Genomic DNA, 23,901 nt, shown 5'->3' with positions numbered 1-23,901 from the left:
ATTTGTTATGAACGCATTTCCAGATCTTGAAGAATTCATTTTCTGTTTGTTTTCATACAAAATTTTGTTAATAGTCTTTCATCGGCTGTAGAATGTTTTTACTTTAGAATGTTTTTGCTAAGATTAAAACCCTCCAATATTAGCCGCTTATATTAAACTAAATTGAATCACTAATCTTCAAGTCAAAACCCCGATCTTAGCCTTATTAAAAATATCATTTTTTAAATTAAGAAATAAATCTAAACTCTATAAATATAAGTATGTATTTATGTATATTTGATTGCAAATAAGAAACCGTGAAGAGTTAAATCAACTAATTTGTTCTAAGTGTAAGTGGGTGCTTTTCATTTAAGTAAAAATAGTAAAAAAAAACTTTTTAAATACAAAAACAAACAACAGCAAGTAAAATGTTTTAATACACCGACATACTTTATAAGGATGAATATCACAGGGTGGTAAGGACGAAACAATTCAAAAAAAATAATAATAAAAATAATGGATAGCAAACATTTGGCAGTCAAAAGTGGGGTAACAACATCCATAAAGAAAGTAGGGCAAGGTTATACAAGTATGCTTATATACATAAGCAAATATGTATTTATAGTATATAATAAAGGATATATAAAAAGGATAAACAAAATATAGGTTTGTACTAAAACAAAAAAAAAATTATAACTACAATTACAAATAGTTTAAAAAGAGAAATGTAATGAAAATGTCTTGGCATGTCAATTCATACATAAATACAAAGTACAAACGTCAAAGGACGTACAAATGTGTCTATGTATGCATTTAAACTTTTTTATGGTTGGGTGTATTAGTGATGAACTTTTGTTAGTTTTTGTTTTTTGGTTTCATTTTTTTTCTTTATGTCTATGTAAGTGAAATTGTGTTTTTATTTTGTTAGTTTATTTCATTTAAATGCTTTAAAAATTTATTTCAAATTTGTTTTTTGTTAGTTTTATTTTGTAAAACCTGTAAAAATTGAGTGTGTGTAGTCTGACTTGAGCAATTTTATATGTTGACTCCAGCTTTAGATGCGACACAAAGGATCCTGACTACGTAATTCAAACTGTCTGGTAGCTCCGACGAAATGACCGGTAAAGGCAGCAGGCAAACATGATTGTGAGAACCTAGAAATAATTAATTTTGTTGCGAAATTAGATTTATTGATTTAGATTTAATGATTTTTAATAGCTTTAACATTCAATGTTTTTATTATTAGATAGTGGGGAAGACCAATGCTTAATTTCATACTTTTAGCTTCATTATTATAAAATATTAAAAACTTACTATTGTGGATTCTATAATAACTCAGTCTACTGATGTGTTTAATTTTTTGATTCTAGATTCATTAATATAGAAATTTCGAATTTCAAAAAAAAAAAAAAAATACCAAACACCTGTTTAAATATGTAGATTAAGATACATTTTAAATGTTGTTGGTATCTCTATTAGTTTAGAAGATATAAGGTTAATGAATTTATCCGTTTTTACCCTATAAACTGTCGAATTTCTTAGTGGATCTACATTGACAGAAGGGAACCTATAGTCCAAATTTCAGGTCTCTACCTTTTGGCGATTGGGCTGGGCGATTTTGAATCCATCAATTAATGTTGTTCACATGTTGCAATGGTTCATATTTAAAGAATATCTTTAGAGAATGGTAGATATAGTTTTTGAGATATTCTTTATTCAAGGACGATTTTCAAGGAATATCCTGTTTTAACAATTAACGAATTTTCAACAAAACAACCTTTTGGTATTTTGCATCCACAAATTTAAAAGTATGAACTTTAAAACTCTAAGCGAATTTGAAACTTCTAGAGTATTTAAAATGTTGTATGGACATGGTGAACGTGTATACCAAATATTAGCAGCAGAACGTTTTGGAAAACTGCAACCGTAAGAACAATGTTAACAAAATATCGATCGTAAAGCATTGTCAGTAAGAATTTCTTTAAATTGTTAGATTGCATTAAAAATTGTTGAAAGATTTCAGTGCTTGTAGATTAAGGTATAAAAGCAGACAGTTACACAAGCTCAATTGGGTATTTGAATTGGCCACTTTGTGATACCCTAAATGATCATGTTCAGGTACTTCACATGTCGGTATGGGATTCGGTGCTGAACCAACGTGATACACTAATAAACGAATATCCACCCTCGATAGATCCGCAAAGTCATGCAGAAAAGCACTACCCATTGTCGCAGACTAACAGAGAAGGTTTTCGACAGTTTCATCCTCATCTTAATCATGACAACTTCTACTTTATTGAAGGAGTGTTTAATCTCACCGCTATCAGAGCCTCGCCATCTCGATAAAAGACACCTGGCATTCATGTACCAATCTGGATGTCATTTAAACACCAGATAATGATTTAATTGCTGGTTTAATGACAGTACAAATTCCGATTTTCGCACCGAATAAAATGTAGTACCTACCGTATTTTTAATGGACGAAATCTGCCGAAATCGGGGAATATAACAGTCTTCACCCACCCTAGTTGCACACTTGAAGCCATCTGTGTAGATATCAAATGTGTCTCTAGAAGAAGGTAACCGGCCCAAAATTGATACAGAATAATCAATATTCACAGGGATATTAGATAAACATCCGAAAATAGTCGCATGGCCGGTAAATCCGTATCTACAGTAAACCTAAGACCGTATTAAGTCCTTAACCAAAACATTACATTGAATGAACGAATGCATTTATCCTTCTATTGTTCATCCTTAATAGGCTCGTCAGGTCGTGCAAAAAAAAGGCTGCCTAACGCCCCGAATCTCAGATCCGGGCAAAAGTCGTGATATTTGCAGATTCAATCTCCTTATTTTAAAATAAGCTTTTTGTTTTCAATGAATATCATTAAATTTTACACTATTTGTATTGGGTGTTCTGCTTGGTTGAATAGTGCTCCTTCAACTATAAATCCATTAAAAGTAGTGATGTAGGGTTGGCTGGACAGTTAACTATGGTGGGGTGTTATTAGGACCCTGACCACACAATGTGATTAAGTTTACGGTTTATGTGAGTCCAGCCTATTGATCCATCCTGACATCAGTTATGCCACAACGAACCTTATTTAATGCAGCAGATACTTTACATCATCTACTATACAGTAGTAGTACGTCATTCATACAGTATCTTCCACCATGGAATTAATACGTAGTACATACGTAGGTCCTGTCTGACATACCTCCAGGGAGCCCCCAACTTTGTGATGTCGAAGTTTGGATGACTACACCGATAACATTTCATGAAGTCTCCTCCGATGTGTTAGCTAACCGGTAGAACTTTTGTATTAATATTGTATTGGGAGGTTATTTGATGTCAGACTGGACCGTCACAGCATAAAACCCACCCTGAGGGATTCCATGTTTAACTCTACGGGGTTTTGAGTATTTGTCTCTAAAATCCTATCCATCTCTTCATACTGTTGAGCGTTGTGGACTTCTGGATGTCATGGCCTCTAGAATTCGTACTGAGGTGGTCCTGGAGATGGGGGAGAAGAAGAGCTTCGAGTATTTTCGCTACAGGGAAACCAACAGTACGATTCATTCGATTTTCCCGGGATTCAGCATCGAGATCATACGTACAATTTTCTAGTCCATGGTAGGGAAGTGCTGATGGGTACTAACACCCCTGCCTTTTCAATGACTTTCTCGGCATTATAAGGGACTTGAAAGGTCATTGAAAATTGTGTTTACAATTTAATAATTCACCGTTTGTACGATTCTATATTTGCATTATCTGTAAATCTGAAATATTAGGTTGTCAGAGTTCAATTAATATATCCCATGTTAGGATGGTAATGAGTTAGGCGAAATATAAACATTACAGACCATCAACTGGGTTCTTCTAATAATGCGGCAATATCTAGATACTCGAGATATAAAATTTCATCTTATGAACCATATCGGATATCGATGTCGTGCATATAACTTGGGTGGTAGGAAAGTCATAATATATGAAAATGATGATGGCATTCCTTCCAATCAAAGCTAGTTATCACTTTATATTTCATTATGATTATGTCTTAAATACGGAATAAACACATTACTTAAGCAACAAAGTTTATGGGAATAATGCATATAAAGCAATATTTCGAATGCTCTTTTTCTTAAATTGCTGAGGAATTGTGAAATCACTTCTTTGTAATTCTAGGCGTATGATTTATATGTATTATAAAATCAAATTGATGTAATTTTAGAACAATTTACCTGAATACCAGCCACGGCTAAAACTACGCCAGCTAAAACGAGAGTATTTGAATCTAAAAGATGCAATAGTTTGTCCAAACAACCAGCAGAATTGGCATGAGCAACAGTGCACACTTCAGCTTCGTTAAGATTAATGATGGGACAACATGATGAAGGTATGGTTTTATTTGGGAAAATAGTTTCCCAATCAATAGGTCCATAAGTACCGCAACAATCCATCTATATAACGGTAAAAAAACATCAATCAAAATACACAACTCAATAATACAACTCACAACCCACCTCAGTTTGCAATAGAGTCCAGCCATCACGATAGTCCTCTCGATCGTTGTAATATTTCATAGTATTGTTAAATTGCACTTCCATTATCTGTTGCAGACCGGCATGTTTGATATAGCCAGCTATACCCAAACCAATCTCAAAGAAGAACACAACTAAGGCCAATATGGCAAACGATAAAATCATGCAACTGTTTTCCTTTAAAGCACCACAACAGCCCAAGAAACAGATAAAGGCAACGACGGCACCCACAATCATTAGTATTATGGGGGCGGTCCAAATATGGTCACCGACAAAATTCGAATAGTGAGCATAGTTGAACTGAACCATAGCACCCACCACCAAGATTAATATGCCCGATAGCTATAATAATAATTTCAAATTGGAAGAATATTAGTGAGATTTAAAGATTTACACAATTTCAAATTTTCAATACTTACGGCAAATAATAAATTGCAAATAAATGTTAAATATTTTACACATGTTAAACCGCCTGAAGCCATTGTGTATTTTTTGCTATATTAAATTCAATCTGTGAAAAAATAAAAATAAATTTGTATTAATTGCCAAAAGTACAATTGTGTGTCTCTTCATTAACAAGTAAATTAAGAATAAATGTTGCCTTTAGATTTAAATTTTAAAACCACTTCAATACCCACATACTCTCCACGAAACCAAACACATAAGCGGTCGGGCGGGCAGGCAGACAGAACCTCATCCACTTTGCTCACACACTCCCCCAAAAGCACACATTTGTTTACGCATGCCACAGAAAAGTGGCTCATAAAATGACAATAGGTAATGACAATGTATTGTTGTATCTAGATAAGTGTGTGTGAACAGAGTGTTCCAAATTGTGTGTGTTTTTCAAAAAGTAAGTTGAAATCATCCATCACTTAAAGAAGATTTGAGTTCAAAACCTAACTGAGGTGTCAAAGAAACCTAACTCTAAGAATGTATTTGTAAGAGAGGTACATACCCAGCAAACACAAAGTCAGGCTCTTGAAAATTATGACTTTGGTAATTTCAAAGCTCTCTTCAAATATTTCAGAACATTGCAGGAAAAATGCCTCTGATTGTTGAGAAATAAATTATATTAAAACACTTTCAAAGATTTCTCAATCATTGATATTTGAGAAAGGCGTCGATTTCAAAACAGAGCATGAAGTTCTAGTATTCATTGTTTCCGTATAATCATTAAATACTTCTGATAAATCTAATTAGATTACACTACTATTAAAAAAAATGTAAAAGTCTCCTCGAGCAAAACATATTTTTTGTATAATTTTAGTACGAAATATTTTCATAGTGGGGTAAAAAACTAAAATTAAATTGCCAATAATGCTAAAATTTAAAAATAAATTATATGTAGCTACGTTAAAAATATATGTTGAAAATACTGTCAAGCGGGCACCCGGTGGGTTAAGCTAATTCGAGTACACTGAATTCAGTGGTGCTAACCTTTTTTTTATTTCGAAAATGGAGGAGGACATATATTCGCGTAACTCAAAAACGGTTTAGTTTCTTGAATAAACTGAAAAAACCGAAATTCCACAATAAAATTACATTTAAGAAAGTCTTAACATGTTTTTAATCTTCGCAGTCGTTTCGTTTTATTTTTTAGCAAAATTTCGAAATTTTTGTTTTTTAAAACGGAACGAAAAATTGGAAAATGCATATACGCTCTTAATTTTTTCTAAGTTTTCAAAGAAAACGAGCTCTAAATGATTAAAATCTGTCCACAACTTTTGATTTGATAAATAAAAGATAAAGCAAATATCCCCTAATAACGTTTTAACATTTTTCCCATATTTTTACAAAAAGTCTTCTATAAATTTTTTAATTCTGAAAAATTGTATACATTTTTGAAAAGAAGACACAATTTCCTATACATTGATATATAATATATACATATATCTTATATTTTTCACTAGTCAAATTTATGGATTCAAAATCAACAATAAACAGAAAATTTACAGAATCACTGCACAATGTAGCTAATTACTACGAGTTATGTATCTTATCTTTTGTGAATAAAATTAAAAGTTGTAGACAGATTTTAATCATTAGGGCTTCGTTTTCTATAAGTATGTGTAAAAAAATTAAGAGCGTATATGCATTTTCCAATTCTTAATGCCGTTTTAAAAACCAAAAATTTCTAAATTTAGCTAAAAAATAATTTTTTAAGCCTTTAAGCCTTGCTTAAAGGTAATTTTATTGCGGAATTTCGGGTTTTTCAGTTTATTCAAGAAACTAAATCGTTTTAGAGTTACGCGAATATATTATGTTCTGCTACCTCCTCCATTTTAGAAATAACGGTATATCTCGATATACGAGCAAACCTAAAAGAAAGGTTAGTACCACTGAATTCAGCGTACCCGAATTAGTTTAACCCATTGGGTGCCCTTCTTGACAGAAAAAAGTGTCAATTTCGAGCACAGTGTTATTTATACAAAGTAATGGATTATTTATAAAAGAACAGAATTTAACATATTTCATTGCATCACCCTGTTGGAGCATTATTAATACTTCATACTGCACTCACACCTTTTCTCTAAAGAGGACTGTTAGTATGACGTTTGATTGAATGTGACATTACTTTTCTTTTCCGTTAGTCGTTCATATGCGGAGTGTGTAGTAAGAGAATCACTTACCCGCCAATAATAAATCAATATACTGCTACTGCTACTATTTGCAAAAACAAAACCCAAATATAAATGTATGTTTGATGTGAGAATTAACTCATCGATACTAAGTAGAGTACATTAAAAAATAAATAGTGTAACAACAAAATAAATACAATATAAAACTTAAATGCTGTTACTCATACTCATCTTCTTGCACGACACCAGTGTGGTAACTTGGAGGAATTCAAGATTAGCTAATGTTTAATTAACTTTTAGGACGTATCTAGCTATCTAACTTAAATTGTCAATGAACACTATGAGTTTTTAGAGAAAACATAAGCGTTTAATAAACCATATTGGTATGATTCACCAAAATGTTTTGTATGCGAGCATGTGATCACTTTTACAAGATTATACATAAGCATTCCCACGATAAAGACCTGCTAACCACAGCAACAATTGTTAAATTAGTGGAACAACATCATCCGTTATTACAGCTCCCCATTCTTCTGGTCCGCGGCGAAATTAAACGAAATCCCTGACCTCACCATGGCCATGTGCTTGTTTGCATTGGTGTCACTACGGTAACTATACTGGATTAAACCGTAAAACTGTGTGATCAGACAGTTAATCGACCCATAATGCCAACCATGTAACTCATCGTCGTGTCTATCGTTCCTGTTCTGTAAATCGAGTGATTTAAAAAACGAGCGATTTCCAAATCGCAAAATTATGTACATTGAAACAGGTTTGTGTACTCGAAAGTAAAACGAGTAATCCCGTAAACACGGAATTTTCAGTATTTTTGAAATCCTAAAATTTTTATGTTTGATGTTCATATATTTAGTTTTAGAAGTATTTTACGTATTCTTTAAATATAGTATTAGAAACTATTATATGTATTTTGAACAGCATAACCAAATACCAACCCCCGGAAGCTGTGGAATTTGATATTTTTCCTCTCTTATCCGAATTCTTCCAGCGTTAAAGACAACGTTTATAGGATGAAATCAGGAATAGTAAGAAACAACAGCCTACTGGTCATAATACTCTTGGTAAGCATATGGTAAGATTAAGAATTATTGAGAATACAAATTAACAAAATTTACAAGTCTTGTAAAGAAAAGAAGAAAAATAGCACAAAACAAACGTTTTAAATTGATTTATAATAAAATACAACTTATTTTTACAATTAGTTGTAGCGTACTTTTTTGGATATTTTTTTAGATAGGCTCTAAATTAAAGTTACTGGATAATTTTCACCGGAAAGTACGCGAACACACTTAATGTATTTTGTTTTTGTATCAGGCATATGATTTGTTGTATTTTTGTTTGACAAATCGGAGTTTCTCGTCTCTATGTATAATTATTTATGACTAACTGTTTAATCGTTTCTGAATTCCTTAAATCAAGCAAAAGCAGACTGGAACAGCTTCAGAGAATTCTAGAACCTCCACTTAAATGATCTTCCGATTGTATGCAATATTGAACCATGATTCCCCTAGCCTCCATACAAATGTCCCTTTTGAATACTGTTTGAACATTCATAAATATATTGATTATGCAGCAATCCTGATAAAATGTTGCATAAATTATTTCTAACTATGTATATACTATGAATTATACTATAAAGTATGGCTGAAATCGGGAAACAGTTGTCCCTAGTCACCATACAAAGTCCCCCTCAGAAAATGAATTGAATATTCATAATTGTCTTATATTAAATGAAATGAAATCATGAAATTGCACATATAAAACAAGTTTTATATGAACCTAAATCTTTCTAACAAATTTTGTGAGGATCGATCCATAATTATAACCCCTTTATCAGAAAAATATTTTATTTTCACACATTGATGGTGGGTATACAAGATTCGGCACAGGCGAATATAATACTCTTACTCATAGAGAACATAGAGCGGAAACTCGAAAAAAACTCAAACAAAAAAATTACTCAAAAAAGTTACACATACGAGTGTTGTTTTTGTTTTCACATAGTTTTTTTTACTAATACATTCTCACCACTTAGGTTTTTGACAACTGAGTTAGGTCTTTGACAGAAGAGTTTCCGCTCTATGTGTTTTCTCTATGCTCTTACTTGTTTGAGTTGAAAATTTCATAAATAAAAATTACTTTCTGTCTCTGAAATTCAACAACATTCAGCATTAAAAAAAACTCTAAATTGGCCATACTGATCCACATTCTTGTTACGGTTTGTTATTGTTTTTTTTTATACCCTTCACCTTTGTGAGAAGGGTATATATAAGTTTGTCATTCCGTTTGTAATTTCTACATTTTTCATTTCCAATCCTATAAAGTATATATATTGGGGTTCCTTATAGATAGAGGAGTCGAGTAAGCCATGTCAGTCTGTCCGATATCTTCGGGAACCAAATCTTCAATAATTCTGTCAGACATGTTTTCGAGAAGTTTCCTATTTAAAATCAGCAAAATCGGTCCACAAATGGCTGTGATATGAGGAAAAAACCAGGACAACCTCGATTTTTGACCTATATCTGGATTACTAAGTCATTAATATAGACAATATGGATATCTAATGATAGATATTTCAAATACCTTTGCAATGACGTATATAAGACAAGTAAGTTGGACATACAATAGGTCAAAATCGGAAAAAATATTTTTTAACCGGAAAAAATTAAGAAACCAAAAAAAAAAATTTAAAATAACAATTCCAAATTTTTTTTTCCAAAAACAGAAATAAACAGTTTGGAAAAAAACAGCGTTGAACCACCACAAGGAGTGAAAATTTTCCAAAGAAAAAGACGCCATTATTTTTATTTACGCAAAAACCTTCAGAAAAATGATGATACCCGCAAATCAAATGTTTGCAATTAACTCTAATGTACATATTTGTAAAACCATTTCATAGAATTCTAAATATTAATTCATAAACAGAGATACTAATGAAATTTACTTTAGTGGGTTACTACTTATTCATTTTCAAATGTTATAAAACACAAACTAAAATAAAAAAACTTTGGGCAGACTAAAATCCTAAACACACACAATACTTTCGCTTCAACTGCTTCTGACGGGTGCAATTCTTATCTTAGAAGTAGGTAAATGAATGTGAAACAGTTGCTAACGCACTGAATGAGATAGTTTTTGCACCATTGCGTAGCTGTCAGTTGCCATTGCCAAGTAGTAAAAGTATTTTATGTGGTTGAGCCTTAATGACTACGCAATGGCATAGTAGAAAAGTATAGCGGTATTCACTGTTAAGTGCGAATGGTATTGCATCATTGCAAATGCAAAATTGTAAAGGTTTTTGTGTGTATTTTGTTATTGGATTACGGTAAAATTTTGCATTTGCAATGATGCTAGACCATTCGGACTTAACAGTGAATACCGCTTATGTGTAAAGAGAACAGTTTTTAAATTGTCAAAAGAAAAAATGTAAACACTAAAATATTAAAAACTCTTTAATTCCCTAAGAAACATTCAATATTTTTTCAGAATCAGATCAAAAGTTTTCACAATAGTATTTTCGCACCGAAACGAATCAAGGAAATTCCTATCCATTAAATCTATAAATTCATATTTGAAATCAGTGTCATGACTGCATATTAAAAACCTTAAAATATTTAACATACACTGTTTAGAAGACCTTTTGTTTAAGACACATACTGTACTTGCAAAAAGACCTTGTTTAAACTTAACTGCATTTAGAACTTTGCAAATCCAATTGTTGAACATAAATGAACATTTAAAAGACCAAATAATAAAAAGCAAGTGATAAATAGGAAGTACAGGTTACAAATGTCAATTAAAGTATAAAACACCATGTATTACAGCCAGTCAGTCATTCCATACACTCATGTCCATCAATCAGAATCGTTTTTGTATTGTGGAAGTATGAAGTAATCATTTTATTTGAATTGACATTTTGTAAACATATGTAATTTATTATTTAACTTAAATAAATCCAACTTAACTAAATAAGGGCAAATATCAATTAATTATTGGGTATTTACATAATTGTGCTAATTGCAATAAGTGGGTGTAGATTGTTTAAAATACATTTTAACTATGCTTTTTTACGCATTTAAAGTACTTTGGAATCCCCTAATTAAATAGAAAATCTACTTTCTTCTTCAGAATTCTACTAAGTACATATGAATGTTTAAAGTTTCATCGCAATTTGATGTAAATATATTCTAAAGTTTGGTCAACTGTTTAAGTATTTGAATTAAATATATATTTGTTTGAATTTTTTTTACTGAATCATATAATGTTCGAAGGATAGTCCATCGTTTTGCTGGCAATTACGCACTCTTTTGTCGAAATATCCCATGACCGCATCAAACAGTGGCATATTGTGGATGGGTTACAATTACCAAACCCATCAAGGTGAAAATGTACTTCATCGCTTGTTATGCTCGAAACTGAGGCGGCCAAACTTTCATTATTTTTTGGGGCTGAATCAAAATATTTTGGAAATAAAACTGCCATTTCTAGCTGTTCCAATTAACATGAAATTCCATATGGAGTATTCAAGTTTTAACGCTTTCCATTTTTTTGTGTTTCGTCCGATTCCTATTATATTTTGACTTTACCACACTGGACATTGATGGTTAAACAAAATTGGTCATCCATTTAAAGCAGGTACGGAAGAAAACATACAAAAGAATGCGAGCTTTAGATCTTACTGATATCGACTACTATTATGGGCTTTTTCGGTTTGTACAGCTGTCGCTGAGTTGACAATCTTTGGCCGAATATGATTCGGGTCGTTCCGGAACGGAGATCCAATTGTCGTGGGAACGTCACCCCAACCATCAGATTCTGATGCAGGATCCTCTTCCCCGACACATCCGGATGGACTTTCGACACTTTCGCAGCGACATCCAAGACGTCATACCATCGGACGTCGACAGATTGTCTATTGCAAGTGCTCGGAAATTGTTGCATCAAACGGCGGTTACTGAAGCCATTAATGGCTACACATGCAACAGAGTCCTAAATGAACACCCCCCTGCGATATCGGATTGTGAGAGACAATTACCAAGGCATACAAGAACTATATTAGCACAATTAAGAGCCGGTTGGTGCAGTTTCCTCAACTGCTACCGAGAACGTATCGTTCCTGGCACTTTAAACCGTTGCCCCGCCTGTCATCAAAGTCCTCACGATACAATACATTTATTTAATTGTCCCACCAGGTCTACAAATTTGCGCCCCATAGACCTGTGGTTAAGACTGTTACAACAACATCAACTATTATGTGCCTACTCGTGAGACCAAAATATGGGAAAATCAAACTACAAAAATCAAAGATGAGATCGGATTCACATCTGATGACGATCTTCTAGAATTCAGTCAAGAGACGTTGGTCGATATTTCAGGCAATATGAGTTGCAGACAGAGTACTCTACTACCCTCTCAAAACCTAACAAAAAAACTCTTCAATCGAGATCACTTTAAGGCAGAGGTTCGCAAAAATAAATCCTCTCACCAATACACTTACTCTCACCAACACTTTCAATTCTTTATTTTATTCAGTGCACCTACAAATACACAAATACAAAAACTGAAAAAATAAAGAAAAAGTCATACACCAGTGCTCATGCGTATTCCTAGTTGTCTCGATGAGTGGACAACGACTACTAAAATGTAAGAGCATAAGAATACGTGTGATTTTATTTTCCACAATTGTGGTATGGGCTGCGCATTACTGCTTTAAGGAAGCCTTAAAGTGATCTCTGCTGAAAATTCCGATGAGACCACGTGCACGAATGACAATCGAAGCGCAGAAGATGTTGTAGTGCTTGAAGCTTCAACAATCCAAGCTGTTTTTATAGGTAGGGATGCAATGGTAAAACTGGCCCACAGGATCGGAGAACGGTTAAGCAGATGAGGTTAAAGCGTTCAACTTTCTGCTCACAGATATGAAGCTCTCAGAACCACTCAAAGAACAACCTCAAAATGTGCTACAGATAACCTATAGGTACTCTTAGCTCAAGCGTTGCTCTAGCCAACGGTTTTTTCATTAATACTGAGACTCATAATGGTCGGCGATTTAATATTTTGAACCGGGTAATGTTTAATATAGAATACGTTATCGTCATAAGTCCCGGTCCACACTGTGAAATATTTACTGCAAAACATTTTTAAATTATCCTTTGCAACTGCATTCGTGTCCACACAGTGAAGTTTTTACTTTTCAGTTTTTGACATTTCTGTACAGAACGAATAAATGTGGATGACGTAATCAACAAAAAATTCATGTACATGAAACAGAGTACCCTTTTCCATTCCTATTTCCCCTTCCATCAACAAACTCAAATGTTTTGCAGCAAATGTTTCACAGTATGGATATTGTAATATTGTCATAATGTCCTAATATTTCACAATGGTTTAAAAATGTTGTAATTGCATTTCAAACAAAAAATGTCCTAAAATAATACTACTCTATATGCTATGTTTATTGTGTTAACCAAACAGCAGAGACCTGCGCCAAACGCCTAAGAGTGGGTTAAGCCGAGCTACCGAGTCGTGAAATATTAGGCCATTGTGACAATATGACATGATAAGAGAACTTGTGACCAAATATCTAATCATCCTAATACATACATACATCAGATAATATTTTCATGATATAATTATAGGAATTTTGATATTAATACTCAGCTAAAGTGGCACAAAAATCGAATAGCCTGGTTTATTATAAAATCGAAGATGAATAATAAAATATAGCAGCACCTTGACTTATTTAATAGTTTTGAAAACATTTTTAGTGCATCAGCACCAACAAATTTGACTTGACAACAAACATCATTAAATGTTCTGATAAATATTCCTAGGACATATTAGAGGAACGATTATACATATAATTCGTTAATGCTAAAGAGTAAACACTTTATTATATGCAAATATGTAACTTTTTTTCTATTATTAGGCCATGGACTTTTTATTTTATGAAGGGTGTTAAACACATAAATATTTCATATTTTCTAGGGCACAATTAAATATAATAATAATATTTTTAATTTTACATAATTGGCAAATTATTTTTTACAAAAATATTACATCAAGTCTGTTATTAAATGAGTGGAAAAGAGATCAAACAACAACACATTATTTAGGTCAATAAAATTTAAAGAATTAAATCCAACGAAGAATATATTTTTTTTATATCAGCTGCATAAGTTCCCTTAATCTTCTTCATACGCACACATACGATTATTAAAGTTGGTTGGTTAGTATGCCTCTATTTGGTCTAATTATTTATTCAAATTTGAAACAAAAAAAAAATAATAGACAAAGAACATATAATAAAAACAAGTAAGAAAGTATAGTAGGGCAAGTACGACCTTGTGATACCTTATATCAGTTTATAGAAGAACAAATTTCAATTATCACAAATATAACAATTAGCATTGTGCTATTTTTTTACCGATACTTAAAGTATTTCCAAAGTAATGTAAGATTTCTACTCGTATTTGGTACATGATTGATGTCGATACCAATTTATTTTGTATAAAACCCATTTCCTTATTTGGTATAGGGTAAACACTACAGAGCATAGTAGAAAAATAGAAGGTAGTTTCATTCTCTCTTTATTTTTTAAAATTCTACGTCTGACATGCATAAGGATTTTGACGTTTTCGTTAAAATAGTAATGCCATATCAATTTAAAATTTTCCCTTTGGGAATACATAATTTTCATTAATTTGAAAATTATTTAAAAAATAGAAAAAATATTTACCCAACAACAACAACAGTTTATGGATATATGTAAAGCTTGCGAAGAAGATTTGCCAAAACAGCCAATGGTGTGCTCCGACCATTTAGTTAAAAGTAATATTTCAGTTAAAACAAAGCGTGTGAGATTGGATATGAATGCTGTCCCAATGAACACAAAGTAACTTCAAAATACTATTTATTATGTAAACATATTTTGGGATATATATCACCGATTATTACCGATCATAATCCATTAACTATGCACACTGGAGTAGAATCGAAATTATTTGAAAATAAATCTCGTATTTCTAAACGGCGTACCCAAGGAATATTCGAGTTTAAGATTTGAAAATGAACCCCACAAATACTTCAATGGCGGCGCTATGGGACCCAAAGTAGGGCACCTTCGACATGTAAATTTGTTAAACGCGTGACACTTTTTGTTTTCCATCCGATTTCAAAGACTTTTTATATTTTCTGAGAGTGCTCGGCTAGATCTTGAAACTACATTCTTCCGTGTGCTACTTGTCTCTTATAATTAAACCTCCATTTAAAAGATATAAAATATTTACATAGTAATAAAAAAAATGAAGAAAATGCATACATATAAAAATAGTCAACGTGTTTTAATAAGTAATCGAACGTTAGGAATTGAATCAATAACTCCCAACACAACATAATACATTTTTATTTAAATAATAAATTAAATTACACATTTTTTGTAAAAAAATTCTCGAAAATCATAATCATTTTTTGGAGTGTGGCAACGCTTTTTATAATGCTCACAAAAAAAGGAAACTTCAAAAAACCTTATTTTAAAAAAAAAATTTTGATTGAAACCATAGCAGAACAAGCAAGGTACAATTATTAGAAAGTACGTTCTCAATTATACATTCCCTATAACGTCAAACAAAAGAAAATTAGAAAAAAACAAAACGAAATGTCTAAGACAAAAAAAAATAATTAAACAAATTTTTGTGTATTTACTTTTTTTCCTAAAATATTCAATTCAAATAAAATTTTTTCCAAATAAATATGTGTTAGTTTTAATATAACGTGCAAAACATTGAGAAAACAAAATAAAAAGTGATTAGAGTAAATGCGTTATTTGACGTTGTAGGGGTAAATATTGAAAACTCTCCCTAATAATTGTACCTGGTTGGTTCTACCATGGATTGAAACTACCTTCTATATTTTTATCATGCTACAGAGTTTTTCTTTGCAATTGAGAATTTAAAATTTAAACTGAGAAAATTCCAAATACATTTTAGAATATCAAATTAAAATTGAGAAAATTCTAAATTTCATTAATAATTTTAATTTTAAGTTGATAAAATTCCAAATAAAATTTAGAATTTAAAATTGAAATTGAGAAAATTCCTATTGGAATAGAGAATTTCAATGTGAAATATAGAAAAATCTCAATGTAATTTGGAATTTTTTTAATTTAAAACTGAAATTTTTAATTTCATTTAGCATATTGGAATATCATGTATAATGTTCTAGATTACAATTAAAAATGGTTTAGTACTTCATGGTGACCAAGTTCTTTGCTTGTACTTAAAAGCCTATTGTATGTAGATTCTAAGGCACAACGGGCGACATGAAAAGTCAGCCAAGTCATGTCAATAACTTTGTTTTAGTTTTTCTAAGAATTTCATTCCCTCTTCTAAATATTCTCATATTTGTGCATTTTGTACATGGCAAGTATTGTTGCATTATTATTTTTTTTTTATTTCTTATAATATTGTACTTATGTACGGCTTACTACCCCGTATTGGCAATTTAGTTTTGACCCAATTTATCGCAATCGATAATTTAAAATGCAATTAAAAAGAAATACAAAATGTTGTAAGTATTTTCTATGACATTTTCATATGAACCCCCAAATGAAATGGAAAATTGTGAAGTAATAAAATGTACTTTCTATTTTAAGGGAAACTTAATAATAAACATGTAGATTGTACCTTTCACCTTAAACATAATTAGTTAGTTAGTTAGTAAGAAGGGATGTCACATGTATGTATGTAAATCATAGTGAAAGCAGTCTGTCGTTATTTGTTGGAAAATTGATTTGACTAGAAATCTGTTGAATTTAGAAAAGGTTATTTATTTATATTGTGCCGCAGTCTTAATCTTAATCTTATTTAAAAAAATCAAAATGTCATAAACTATTTCCTAAGTAGTTTCAATTCAAATATTACTAATATATTCTCATCACTTAGGTTAAGCCGTGTCTGTCTGATGAAATCAACTTTCCGAAGCCCCAAATTACTTACATACACGATTCATACATCAATATCTCCGGAATTCTTCTGGCTCGGTTGCTATTTAAAATCGAGAAAATCGCTCCACAAATGGTTGACATATAAGGAAAAAAAACCAGGACAACCTTAATTTTTGACCTATTTTTGACCTATATCTGGATTACGAATTCATTAATATAGACAATATGGATATCTAATGATAGATATCCATATAGATATATCGTGGTTGGTGTAAACGTTTTCGCCTACGACAGTTTCGTACTAGATTAATGAAACAGTTTGCATTTTAATTTTAATCTAGTACACGAAACTGTCGTAGGCGTTAAACGTTTACACCAACCACTATAAGGGTGAATGTATAAATTCCTAAAAATAAGATCAATAGTCAGATTCCTCAAATCATAAATAAAATTGAGGTTGCTGAAAGCTTCAATAATATTAATAGTCCCAATCCTAACAAGAACAAAATAATCAGCCTTATCATGTAAGGCGTAGTCGTTTTATTACAACGACAGTTTCGTACTAGATTAAAGAAATTATTCAACCTGTTTCATTAATCTAGTTCGAAACTGTCGTTGTCGTAAAACGCCTACGCCTGACATGATAAGGCTGAATATCATCCAAGTAAATCAAAGTTGTGAGCACATATTATAGATTATTGAATATCAATGCGATATCGTTGAAAATCGTTGAAATATCAATGCGATATCGTTGAAAACGTTTTCGCCTACGACAGTTTCGTACTAGATTAATGAAACAGTTTGCATTTTAATTTTAATCTAGTACACGAAACTGTCGTATGCGTTAAACGTTTACACCAACCACTATAAGGGTGAATGTATAAATTCCTAAAAATAAGATCAATAGTCAGATTCCTCAAATCATAAATAAAATTGAGGTTGCTGAAAGCTTCAATAATATTAATAGTCCCAATCCTAACAAGAACAAAATAATCAGCCTTATCATGTAAGGCGTAGTCGTTTTACTACAACGACAGTTTCGTACTAGATTAAAGAAATTATTCAACCTTTTTCATTAATCTAGTTCGAAACTGTCGTTGTCGTAAAACGCCTACGCCTGACATGATAAGGCTGAATATCATCCAAGTAAATCAAAGTTGTGAGCACATATTATAGATTATTGAATATCAATGCGATATCGTTGAAAATCCTTCTGGATGTTTCAATGAAGAGTATCCGTAATACCATTAGAAATCGTCTAGGCAGCAACAAATTATTTTTAAAGATTCGGTTGTAATAAGTTCATTGTTTTGGAACTTATAAAATGATTAACGTTGATCATTATACTGGTGCTATATTATTGAGAAGCGATCAACATCGTTACAATTGTCTCTTTACTCATGTCCCAAGAGATCCAGCATTCGAGACTTTATTTCGGAATTTAACTCTTTGATTGAAGTATGACGCATAATCTTGTTTGAGATTTTTGTTTCTATATTTACGGTAACTGTTAAAAATATTTGCTTTTGTTCTTGTCCATTTGCTATAACTAATTTGAAGTTATTTATGGCTTGAATTAATATTTCGATTGATTGCTTATCTAAATTTATAATTGTATGTACGAAATGCATAAAATAATTAAAATGATAACGTTCTAAAAATGTAAACAAACATATGTATTTATTTACATACTAGGACCGAAATTCGACCACTTTTAAACGCTTTTTACCACTTTTATGGAAAGAATTTAAAAAAATATGATGTTCTGCAAATCTAGAGAAAATAACCTTTTAAACCATATATGTTTCATCAATATTGGTGGACAATAACATACTTAAAAGTGTACCACAAAAAAACGTGTGGCCTATTTATATATAAGATATTAATTTAGCCTACATAATATGTAGAATCTATATACATACATATATGTACATACAAACAGTCTGGGCCGATTTCTGTAAAAATTTTTGTCAGTTGTTCGTATTTTCGAGGAGAAGGTTTTTACGGAAGAAAATTTTGAAAAATCATTCCGGAAAAGTCAGAAAATTAGAAAAATCAAAAATCGGGTTTTTGTGTGAAATTATTCCTTAATGTCTTTCCAAATGAAAAATTTAGTTTGAAGGCTTCAAATTGGGCCGAGGCGAAGTTCGCCTGGTCCGCTTCATTCATTTGAAATGCATTTTGCGTTTTATAAAATATTAGATAACAGCCTTTTTTTATTGAAAATGTAGATATTTGTTTAATTATTGTATTACAAATTTATTTTATTAGAATGCATAAACCAATGGACCCCTGTTCAGGTCCATAGGTAGCAAACCGTTCAAAATTCGAGGAAACAATTAACTACAAAAATTTACCTAAGATCTCAATAAACAACTTTCTAGAACATATGAACTTCCTAGGAATGATTATTAACACCGTTTAGGTAAGTCAATATAAGTTAGTAAGAAAAAACTAAAGGAATTAAGTGTTTTGGGCCATAAACTATTAAATTATTATAAACTAAAGCATACTTTTAGGCAGCTTACACAAAATTAAGTTTTTTATTTTATATGTTCAAAATTTTTGTTCTTTATGACAAAGGCTACAACTTTGCCTCAGAGAGTAAAATAAAATTCCGAACTGTTTGCAAGATATGAGCCTGAGAAAATGATCATTTTCTTGCAAAAATTACACCGAGGCCCAAAATCTTTGGGGGCCCATAAAAAAGAGCATGACTTTGGGCAAAACTAGGGGACACGGGTCTGTTTTTTTGGTCTTTTATCACGTAGTGGTGTCCGTATATGTAATTGAATAAACAATTTTTGTCATTGGTTGAACTTTAATAAAAAAAAGTAATTGAAAATGTGATTTTCGTATTGTATTTATATTTCAGTTTTTTCTGTGTATATGACGAAATGTATAAAATAATTAAAATGATATCGTTTTAAAAATGTACACACATACATATTTATTTATATTAATTCCGCCTACATATCGTTACCTTAATATAGAAAGGCCCTAACTAGAGTTTTTTTTTGTAAGTCCAGATTTTAGTTTATTTCCATAAATGGTACGCTTATACATAATCATATTTAGCCAAAAAATCTCGACTGAAAAAAATTTACGAGTTAGGGCTTTTCTATATTAAGGTAACGATATGTAGGATGATGTATTTTTATTATCCACACATATTCTATACAAAATTACAATAATTTATTATTTCAAGTAGCTTAATTTAATTATATTTTAAGAAAATGTGACCTTTTCAAATTGAAAAGTTCACTTATTTAGCATTAGTTTTATGTGTGGAATATATTTAGATCAGGGATCAGACATCAATAAATTATACATTGTATAGATATTGCATACAATAATTTGTTCAAATGCTTAAATGCATCTAAAAGTTTAGATATTTCGAATGATAAACTTTATTAAAGGTATTCTCAGACAGCAATATAGAAATGCCAACTTGACCAACTTTATTACTTGTTTTATATACATAGCTTTATGGCAGTGATATAATTATAGCTAAATTGTTTATTAAAAATAATTTAAATGTTACCAAATATGTTCAACTTGGTAAAAAAAAAATTTTTATTATCGGTTGTAGATTTGAATGAATCATGAGTGTATTTTATTTTATATAATATCGTTTATTCATTAACAGGGCTAGGATAGACATTCATGCATGCGTATGTTTGTAGCCAGAAACACATCAATGTTGTCCAATTACTTTTTCGAATCAGGCGGATTACAATAAAATAGCATCGATTTGTTGTTGCATATTTTCATATAAATTAATATTTTTGTAATTTTTCCTATAAATTCATACTTTTTCCCATATTTTGACTTCATGTGTATAAAATTTGGATATTTTGAGAATATTGTTATTATTTAATATCATGGCAGAATCAACCAGGTACAATTATTAGAAAGTATATTCTCAATTATAATTTCCCTAAAATGTCAAACAAAAGAAAATGAAAAGTATCAAAATGGACTGTCTAAAAAAAAAAAAATGAAATTCCAGTTTTGTTGAAAAAAAAATCAAAAAAAAAAATTTAAGGAATAAACATGTGATTTGACTGAAAAGTATGACAATGCTAACAAAATTAATCTACTAGTGAGATACACAATCATTGGTTAAATCCCGGCGTGTTAAGCTGAGTTTTTTTTCGAATTGTTATTTTCAATTTTTTTTTTACATTTTTTTAATTTTAAATTAAAAAAAAAATTTTGTTTTTTAATTTTTTTTTGGTGAAAAAAAAATTCGGGTTAAAAAATATTGTTCCCGATTTTGACCCATTGTAGGTCCAACTTACTATGGTCTTATATACGTCGTTGCACAGGTCTTTGAAATATCTATCATTAGATTCCATATTGTCTATATTAATGATTTAGTAATCCAGATATGGGTCAAAAATAGGTCAAAAATCGAGGTTGTCCTGATTTTTTCCTCATATCTCAGCCATTTGTGGACTGATTTTAAATAGTAAACTTCTCGAGAGCATGTCTGACAGAATTATTGAAGACTTGGATACCGAAGATATCAGGGGTCTTCAGAAAATTGATTTAAATTTTTTTTAGGATTTTAGGGAGATCTTCTGAAACTATCTTTTAAAAAAAGAATATAATTAAAATGCTACCTATCTTTTTAAACGATTTTTTTAGTTTTAATAAAACTTGACTTGAAAAAACTATCTCACTGATTGTAGATGTTGGAGAAATCGAAAGTAAGGCAAGATAAAGAACATCCAATTTCTCAGTTCTTTTTTTTAGTTTTTTCTAAGCCTATAAAATCCTATATCATACCATGGCAGTCATTTTGGACTTTTTTAGAATTTGAATACTTTAATAGTTTCGTTAAGTTGTGATAAATGACTCGTTTATCGTCCTCCGTACTATTCTTCAAAAACTATTGCTAGAAAGGAATGTTTAACATTTAAAAAATAAAATTTGTGTGTTTAGAGTTTATTTATTTAATTCTAATTTAAAAAATTAAACTTTAAACTATACATACAAATATATTAATCGTCACAAATTAATCGGTTTATTTTTTATTTGAAAATCGATTTTAAATTATTCGAACAATTAACCAACCAAAATTGATCGGTTAATCTAATTAGATTAGATTCGCCTTGGATCGTAACATTACGATATTCTCAATGAGTTAATAATATTCAAAAATATCAGTCAACACACTTTATAATTTTGTTTCACATTCCACTCACAATTAAAAAGTATGGCAACATGTCATCTTTATTAGTTCCTTTTCTATCGCAATTCTTTATTTTAGCAAAACAAGAAATAACAACACACAACAGAGAAATAAATAAAAATAAAAGAGAAAACACATAAACACAAGGGGGAAAAATACAGTTTTTCATTTTATCCCCAACGCGACACAACGCAATCGAAAATTTAATACAAAATAAACCCCAACTCCCCAATTTGCAAACAGGTAGATAGATACATTTCCATTAGTTTTAAGAAGTGAACTTTATTATTTGCATTTGGTGCAATTATTTGTATAATAAATTGTATTTAGTTTTGTTATTATTTAATTCATTTGTCTATTTTTTACCTTTTGTTTACTGTTTGCTTAATCACTCACAATTCCCGTAATGCTCATCTATGAATTCGTGTTAACAAATCACAACAACAAATCAAATTCTATTTTCCGTGTTGCAATTTTTATTTATAAATATTTTATTTATATATTTCCTCGCGGTCGAAAACCTTCGTTGTCTGGTTATGGAATGGAATTGAAGTGAAAACAAAAAGAAAGGTTCCAAACAAAGTAAATTAATAAAGTAGACTCAGTAGAACAGCTGACTATTTTTTTTACTTTGGTCTGAACTGTCAATTCACTTGTGGTTGTTGTGGCGAAAAATACAACAAGCCCAAAAGCAAAAACAACAACAGGCAACTTTGACAGCTCAGACCTTAAACCAAAAACAAAATTGCTTGTGGTTTTTGTAAATGTTGTATTTGTTGTAGTACTGTCGCTACTTTATTAATTTACTTTGGTTCCAAAAGACCAAAACATACAGATAAAAAAGTTATCTCCATTAGATGTTATCAATTTAGCGGATTTTTAACGCCTAGCACAATGAGAATTTCACTAGATGCGCCGGGAATATTTGTATTTGATCGGAAAAACGGTTAATCATCACAGATGATTATTTGGTTCCAACCTATTAATTTTCTTTTCCTGAACTTAATATTTTGTTTTACTTATACCCTTCACCATAGATAAATACACATAGATCGCAAACTCACCTGTCAAAGAACTCATTAAGTGGTGAGAATATGGGTTTTAATAGAGGCTGAGAACTTTAAATTTAAATAAAACAGAAAAACGTTTTCAATATCCATCCAATTGGCTTTAATAATTACATAATTTTATGGCATTAATATTTAAATATGATTTCGGATAGCGCGTACATGTCATAACCTGGAGATCCAATTTTCACACACCATTCGGCAATAACGCGTCGTATATTCGCTTCCAAGATAATGCCTTAAAATTTAGGAGAAAGTAGTAGGCATGTCTGTAATGTTCTCACCATCGGTATTTGTGAAGACAGACCGGCTCACAAAGTGCACCAAACAGTGAGTTTTTCAGTATGTAATGGTGTTTCGACAATGGCTTGAGGATTATCATCGCTCCAAATGCGTCAACTATGTTTATTTAACCAAAAGTTTGATTCATCACTGGACAAATTTTTCAAATGTATCGTGTTTAAAATTTGCACTCCAGGTTAAACCATGTACGCGCTAGTCGGGGCGAAATGCTCGAAATCATATTTAAACATTAAAGCCAAAAAAGTATCTAATAAAGCCAATTGA

At 31.0% G+C, this 23,901-nt stretch overlaps 2 protein-coding genes across 5 annotated transcripts in view; one reads left to right on the top strand and one right to left on the bottom strand.

Moving 5' to 3' along the window:
• Window positions 1-23,901, top strand: part of LOC135949986 (uncharacterized) — a 260,167-nt gene that overhangs the window by 78,915 nt on the left and 157,351 nt on the right. For 2 of the 4 annotated variants that reach the window (XR_010575922.1, XM_065499469.1), the window contains exon 1: window positions 22,360-22,510. The exons of the other annotated variants lie outside the window; for them this stretch is intronic. The gene's annotated coding sequence lies outside the window, so the exon portion shown is untranslated. Of the gene's footprint in view, window positions 1-22,359; window positions 22,511-23,901 lie in introns of those variants that run through there. 4 annotated transcript variants of the gene reach the window in all.
• On the bottom strand, window positions 888-22,769 carry Tsp39D (Tetraspanin 39D). Its single transcript, XM_065499470.1, has 5 exons — window positions 22,634-22,769; window positions 4,944-5,035; window positions 4,507-4,866; window positions 4,225-4,443; window positions 888-1,133 (listed from the first exon to the last, which is right to left on the bottom strand). The coding sequence occupies exons 2-5, from the start codon at window positions 5,004-5,006 to the stop codon at window positions 1,068-1,070; spliced, it is 708 nt and encodes a 235-aa protein (XP_065355542.1). The 5' UTR covers window positions 5,007-5,035; window positions 22,634-22,769; the 3' UTR covers window positions 888-1,067.

Source organism: Calliphora vicina, chromosome 2 (genome assembly GCF_958450345.1).
Source record: "Calliphora vicina chromosome 2, idCalVici1.1, whole genome shotgun sequence".
Taxonomy (NCBI): Eukaryota; Metazoa; Arthropoda; class Insecta; order Diptera; family Calliphoridae; genus Calliphora; species Calliphora vicina.
This window is presented reverse-complemented; position numbering and strand designations above follow the sequence as displayed.

Coding starts and splice junctions, on each gene's coding strand:
- Tsp39D (XM_065499470.1), bottom strand. CDS start 5,006: ATGGCTTCAGGCGGTTTAACATGTGTAAAATATTTAACATTTATTTGC. Junction 4,444..4,506: donor GGACTCTATTGCAAACTGAG/GTGGGTTGTGAG, acceptor ACCGTTATATAG/ATGGATTGTTGCGGTACTTA. Junction 1,134..4,224: donor TAGCCGTGGCTGGTATTCAG/GTAAATTGTTCT, acceptor AATTATTTCTAG/GTTCTCACAATCATGTTTGC.